Source organism: Daucus carota, chromosome 1 (genome assembly GCF_001625215.2).
Source record: "Daucus carota subsp. sativus chromosome 1, DH1 v3.0, whole genome shotgun sequence".
NCBI classification, from domain to species: domain Eukaryota; kingdom Viridiplantae; phylum Streptophyta; class Magnoliopsida; order Apiales; family Apiaceae; genus Daucus; species Daucus carota.
Genome location: NC_030381.2, coordinates 48,322,387 through 48,329,435, shown reverse-complemented (window position 1 = coordinate 48,329,435; position 7,049 = coordinate 48,322,387). Strand labels below are relative to the sequence as shown.

Below are 7,049 nucleotides of genomic sequence, written 5' to 3'. Positions count from 1 at the left end.
GTTGTTAGAATGCACATGGCAATTTTTGACTTGCTACCCCCTGGTTCCCCCTCCTCTCACTGTCCTGACTGTATGCTCTTGTCTGAAGTTTGCCTAGATGAATTTGTTGTTTTCTTATAGTACAATAAATGGGAGTATTAATCATCTCTTATATTCTTTTACTTTTTCTTAGGTGTACTAATAAAATTTCTTGTTTTATTATACGTAAATATATATGATCATGGCTCTGTTTGTTAAGTCAGAGTTTTGACAATTGTATCAACTGTTTTAACTGCTTAACTGAATTATTTAATTATTTTAAATGAAACTATTTGATGGAATATGATAGGAGAAGCGGCAGCACAGCTATCTACATGCCGGACACCAGCTATAGACATGCCGAAAACACCCAAGCTATCTACATGCCGAATACCTGTTATGGATATGTCGAAAGTGTAAAACCGTGAAGGATAAACAATCTTTGGTTGTGAAATGTGAGCTCTTGTAATAATCATCACAATCCCAGATTCGATACAGTCGTCACATATAACTAAAAATATCAATAAGCCCGTTATCGACAGAAATAACACGAAATAATATCTAATCATAACTAAACAAAAATATAACAAAACACTCCAAAAAGAGACAAAACGCACACTCCAAGAGAAGAGACACACGAACACTCAAAAAATTGGTTTTTATTAACAAGAGTAAAAGATAACGAAAGATTGAAGCTTTTACTGAAGAAAATCAGTGGAAGTCTCTCAATTTACTTGAAATTAGATAAATCCTAACAGAGGAGAGGAGGGAGGCGGCTGTAAGTTTAGGAGACGGTAAATTATAAATTTTCTAATACTTTACGTCAATCTAAATTAAATTTTCAACAAATAAAAAGGACCTATCGGTCCGATCGCGGTGCTAAACCATAAATTATATTCATGATTGCTAAATGCAGTGAACTTTTACTTTGTGCAGTAACCACAAATTACAGTGCTATCCTTGTATTGTATTCTGCGTATAATCGCACTTTCTCACCCTATTCAATGTTATTTAATGAAACTCTCTCGTGACAGCTTTTCGCCAGGATTGTTTTGCAAACCGTAATCAACTTCGTGTATTGATAGTTGATAAAATATTATTTATTTATTATAAATTAATGTTTGAAAATTATTTTCTTAACAATAGAGTGAAGATATCATATTTATAATTTGATAAATTAATAATCTCAATCAGTAAATAATTTTTTTCCTAACTATTAATTTGCATAGGTATATTATTAATTTATTATAAAAATTATATTAAAATTTTAAATTCATAAGATTTTTACTTTTACTAATACTTAATAAAATTATAGGGTGCTATATATGCACACTCTAAATTAATTTATGCACCCTTAAGCTTGTTTTATACTAAATTACTCGTCCTTTATCATTTCAACCAAATCTCTTATCAATTTCGGGGTAATTTAGTACAAAATAAATGGAAAGGTGTGCATAAATAAATTTAAGATGTACATATATCAACATCGAAATTACATATATATATATATATATATATATATATTCTTATTTTATTACATATACTTTTACTTTGAAAATCAACCTTGTTTATAATATATTAAGATATGAAATTTGATATAAAACTAATGATAAACATAAGTAAAAATAAATATATATTTCAAAAAAAAAAAAGTAAAAATAAATATATAAATGCTCTTTTGATGTTATATAAATTATTTGATGTTTTTCAATTACTCTAAAAAAATTAGACTCCATTGTTTAAACAACATATTTCAATTTTTTCAAAAAAAATCATATATATAGTTATTAGAGAAAAAATTAAAAATAATAATATCGAATATTGAATAAAAAATATATAAGGTCAAGTAACTACGTTGTAAGTTGAAGTCTTCATCAATATATTTTACAAGAATTAAAATATAACTTCTACTAGTATATGATCGATATACCTTAATATATATATAAAAATAAAAAATTACCAATTAATTCAAAACAAGATTAATTATTATAATCTTATTTCAAAAAAGATTAATTATTATAATCAATAATTAATTAATTAAAAATAAATTAGCCAAAAAATATGAACATTCGGCTTTATTAATATATTTTTACTACAGCTTATCAAGAATATATTTTTATTATTGTGAAAAGTAGAACTAATAATGTATTTAGATTATACGATTTCTTATATTAATTAATTTTCAAATTTTATGACCAGATGTATCAGTGAATTGAGTTGGCGGAGGTTAATACGAGCAATAAGTTACAGTATTCGCTTTAATCAGATGGATAGTCAATCTCATTGAATGAGTCATTGAATATCACGCACCAAGCAAAAGGTTAGAAACGTAATTGCTGATTACTGCGTTAAGCAATTTTTTACTGCATTTAGCAATACCCATCGGAGCCATAGTACTGAAGCTTTTAGACATTATATAAAAGCCTCTCCATTTGAATTCATAAAATCCCACCCAAAGCTGAAACCGCCAATCTGACTATCACCACCAAAATCAAAAATGTCACTGAGACACAATATCAAACACTTTGCGCGCATGTCCACACTGCGCTCAGTCTCTCACTCTACCATCCACCGCCACCGCCCCCACCCACCACAAGCTCCCCCCAAAGCTCCCCAACAAGACCCCTATACTCTCCTTAAAGAAGACCCGATCCAAATCCTCTCGGACCTCTGGGTCCGATCCTTTTCTCACCACCACACTACTCAAAACCCAACCCCGCCTAAACCCTTTACAAATCTCACTGGCTTTCTCTCGAAACTTGATCTTTGGGTCTTAGCTTATCAACGCACGTGTGCCCACGTGACGGGCTCATTCCCCCCTCGCAATGCCATTCATTTTCATGTCCTTTCTGATCTTCTTTCGCTCCGGAATGCGGTGATACACAGTCAGTTTCAGTGGAATAAGAAGATCGGAGAGGGTGTGTATATTTGTAGTCCAAATGAAAAACCCGTGTTGAGGAATATTTCAAGGCGGAAACTTGAGGCGATTTTGAGTGACCCCACACCGCCATTTCAAGACCGGGTTGTTCAGGAGGTGGTGTTGATGATTCTTGAACCAATTTTTGAGCCGAGGTTTTCGTCGAAGTCGCATGCTTTTAGGCCTGGTAGAAATGCACATTCGGTTATCAGGACGATTAGGAGTAATTTTTCGGGGTATCTTTGGTTTATGAAAGGTGATTTAACTCAGTTTTTTGATGATGTTGATGAAAACATCGTGATGCATTTTGTTGGAAATGTAGTTAAGGATAAGAAGGTACTTAGGTTGATTAAATCTGGGTTGCGGGTGAGTAATGGAATCCAATGTGGTGATGAAGGTAGGGGGGAATTTGATAAGAGTAAGAAGGATAGGAAAAAGGGTTCAACGCGAAAAAAGATTTTGAATGAAAATGAGCCGAAACCTGATCCTTATTGGTTGAGGACTTTCTTTGATTTTGCACCAGAGGAAGCAGTCAAGGTCCCTAATTATGGTGGTTGTGGAATTCTTAGTCCATTGCTTGCTAATATTTGTCTTAGTGAATTAGATCATATGATGGAAGATAAATTGGTAGAATTCTTTCGCCCATCTAGATTAGATTCGATATGGAAGGATTCTGTTAATGACGGTTCTCATAACCCTTCTTGGCCGGAGTTTGTACCAGCTAGTGGGAAGGAGAAAACAAGAAAAATGGATTATATTCGATATGGGGGTCATTTTTTGGTTGGAATTAGGGGACCAAGGGAGGATGCCGTTGAAACTCGGAAAGAAATAATTGAATTTTGTGAGAGTAATTTTGGGATAAGGTTAGATAACTCAAAGCTGGAGATTGAACATGTAACTAGGGGTGTTGAGTTCTTGGATCATATTATATCTAGACGTGTGATTTACCCGACTCTACGCTACACAGCAAGTGGTGGTAATATAGTAAATCAGAAGGGTGTAGGAACGTTGCTTTCTGTAACGGCTAGTTTACAAAAATGCATTAGGCAGTTCAGACGGCTTAAGTTTGTTAAGGGTGACAGGGATCCTGAACCACTGCCTTGCACTCCCATGCTTTATTCAGGCCAGGCTCACACCAATGCTCAAATGAATAAGTTTCTTGAGACCATGGCGGATTGGTTTAGATATGCAGATAACCGAAAGAAAATTGTTGGTTTTTGTGCTTATGTGATTCGCAGCTCTCTCGCTAAATTATATGCTGCGAGGTATAGGCTAAAATCTCGTGCCAAGGTGTACAAGATTGCGTCACGTAATCTTAGCCGGCCCCTGGTGGAAAGTACTCAAAATTCCGCACCCGAATATTCAGACCTTCTGAGAATGGGGCTTGTTGATGCTATAGAAGGAGTTCAGTTTTCTCACATGTCTTCGATTCCATCATGTGATTACACCGTGTTCCCTAGAAACTGGATTCCGGACCACGAACGAGTTATACATGAGTATATAAACTTGCAAAATCCAAAATTTTTCTGCGAATTGCAAAGATCAATTAAAAAACAAGGTCTAACATTGCCTCAAGAGGAGATATCTGAGATTGTGTGGAACTATAAAACTCTTGGAGTGCGAAGCAACCAGTCTTCTTCTGAGAAAGATACCGATAATGCTTCTAAGGACATGGTGCTATCATCAGAAGTCTAGTTTTGTTCAAAAAAGGTTGACTGGCAGAGGACCATGGGCTAAAAACAATCTCAAAAGTATCATTAGCATGCTCCATCTCCATGGAATATAAGGACAGTGAGGTACTTCATCTTCTAAAGCATCTCTCAGTTACATACACTTGCTCCCTTTTTCAATGTGAATATACGAACTTTTTTTGTTTTTAAAATGGCTGCTGGGGTTTTAAGAGGACCACTATCGCTATATCCAGGCACACTTCTCTCCACAGAGACCACTGGATCACTGTTCCTTTGGTAATACGTAGAGATAGGACTACTGATATTGGGTGCAAGTTATGTCAAGTAAAGATATGAAATTTAAGATATTATGGAATAAGATCCAGAAAGCTCATTAAAATTAGACCACTTAATTGAGGTCACAAAAACTGAAGCAGAGAAACAGTATATAACAGAAAAAGAAGAATTGAGCAGAAAAATGGATTAATACTCCATGTCAGCTGATAACGATAAGAATCCACACTCAAATATCCTCAGATGCAATCAAACCTTGTTTCTGGTTCTATAATAGGATATATGAACCTTGTTTGTGGTTCTACAGTTGAACCTTGTTAACCCCTTTTTTCTTCTTTATTAAGTGCTAATCCATGAAGAGATCTGGTGGTCCCCCCTGCATACATTTGCATGTTATGGTGTTTTTTCCCGAAAAGAAATTTCCCTCTCAGCATTTAACATTAATAGCCTTGTAAATTGAATTTCAGTTGAGCTTTCATAACTGTTAACTGTTCAAAATATGTGACCATCATAACACCTTTCAATTGAAGAATTCAATTTTATTGTCCCTGAAAATCTCGAAGTGCAAAGATATATTCTTTGCAAATTCGAACTCAGTGCAGCAACTCTGAGGTACTTCAAGCCCATATGAAAATCATAGATATGGATATATGTAGAAAAAGAAATTCAAATATAATCTAGCAGGGTATATACCTTATAGACATAGTGAGCTCTGTTTTTGCAGATCTCTACCATAGCACGTGTCCAAAGATCTCTGTGTATATCAGTTTGCTTACTCAAATAAATTAACATGTTCAGGGAGAACTGCTGTTTCGACGAATCTAAAACAGATTGTCTCTTAAATTTGATCCTCAACCAACAACCACCAAGAATTTGCATCACCTTTATCAAAGTAAGTATTTATTTATAGTTTATCTACATGTAAACTTTTTGTTAAAGTCCCCCTTGAATTTTAGTGCATAATTTGTGATGAATTTTCAGTGGTACGATTAGGTTATTTTTCCCTATGTGACTATGGACTGCATAACATCTGACAATACAGGCTATTCAGTCCCCCTGTTTATAATGTAAGTGTCATCCCTGCTTCATTGCTAGTATGGATAGCTTACAGTGGAAATGATGCCTTGTCTGTTACAAGGCTTTACATGAGTTCAACAAGTATAACGAGAAATGATGACATTGTATCTGGAGGATTTTGGTCATATGATTTTCTCCTCAGTTCGACTGCAAAGGCTGACGTATATGATAACTTCATTGTTTGTTTGTTTTTTTGACAGAGTATACTCATTAGCGGAGTACCTTTAAAGCTGTGTGCCAGTGGCTGTTTATAGCTAGGAAACTATATAATTTGTGTATGTGCTGGAATATTCGAGTAGATTTTTGAAACTTGTATATATCTGTTATTTATTTTGATCTAGTTTCTACATCATTTCGTCTTTAAAATGCTTTTGCATTTATATCTACAATTACGTTTATCCTGAATTATTATGATTCTGATTGGCGTAATGACCCCATCATGCAATTTCACTTGTTTTAATCATTGAATTATCGGGCAAATTTTGCAATTAGTTTATCATAAGAATGTCATTATGTCTTCTAATAGGATCCCAAAAGATCAGAAAACAAGAAGATAACTATGAAGTGAAACTAGACACTAGATTGCCTAATAGCTTCCTGTCTTCAAGGGAAACAATTACAGCACAGACAAGTGTTAACTTACCTGATGACACTAGGACGAATATTAAAATGTGGAGAAGGAAGTCCAGAACTAGGGATCATTACATTGCTGCGACTAGTAGAGGAAGCATGTAACACTAGTTCTATTTGTCAAAGTGAATTCTAAAAGCACTACTGTATCACATAAAGTGGGTAAATAGGAAAAGATAAAGCCAAAACGAAGTTAAAAATGCTTCTCTTTTTTTAACAGCAAAGTTAAAAAGCTAACTACAATTCCCAATTCAGCTTGTTTTTTATTTGCATATATAGTGAGTTTTTATTCAATAAGATGGAGTATTGTTTTGGGGTTATTTTATTAAAGTTTTAAAGAATTAATAGTAGTACATGAATTTTAATAAATTATAAGTAAATTTTTATCTATTGGAAATTTAACAAATCTTAATATTTAAGCATAAAATTTTAAATTGATGGAT

The 7,049-nt window shown here is 33.9% G+C and overlaps 1 protein-coding gene across 11 annotated transcripts; it reads left to right on the top strand.

The window, feature by feature from the left end:
* Positions 1-2,275: 2,275 nt before the first annotated feature.
* Positions 2,276-6,325, top strand: LOC108212296 (nuclear intron maturase 1, mitochondrial). Of its 11 annotated transcripts, none has more exons than XM_064085822.1 (4): positions 2,276-4,731; positions 5,698-5,791; positions 5,942-5,966; positions 6,177-6,325. In XM_064085822.1, exon 1 carries the CDS (start codon positions 2,516-2,518, stop codon positions 4,628-4,630), a length of 2,115 nt encoding a protein of 704 aa, XP_063941892.1. In that variant the 5' UTR covers positions 2,276-2,515; the 3' UTR covers positions 4,631-4,731; positions 5,698-5,791; positions 5,942-5,966; positions 6,177-6,325. The 11 variants fall into 11 exon arrangements, with proteins under 11 accessions (XP_063941892.1, XP_063941891.1, XP_017239528.1 ...); XM_064085821.1 differs by having other exon boundaries at positions 5,893-5,966; XM_017384039.2 differs by having other exon boundaries at positions 5,881-5,966.
* Positions 6,326-7,049: the final 724 nt, after the last annotated feature.

Excerpts from the sequence above, each read along its gene's own strand:
- LOC108212296 (XM_017384046.2), top strand. The coding sequence starts at position 2,516 with ATGTCACTGAGACACAATATCAAACACTTTGCGCGCATGTCCACACTG.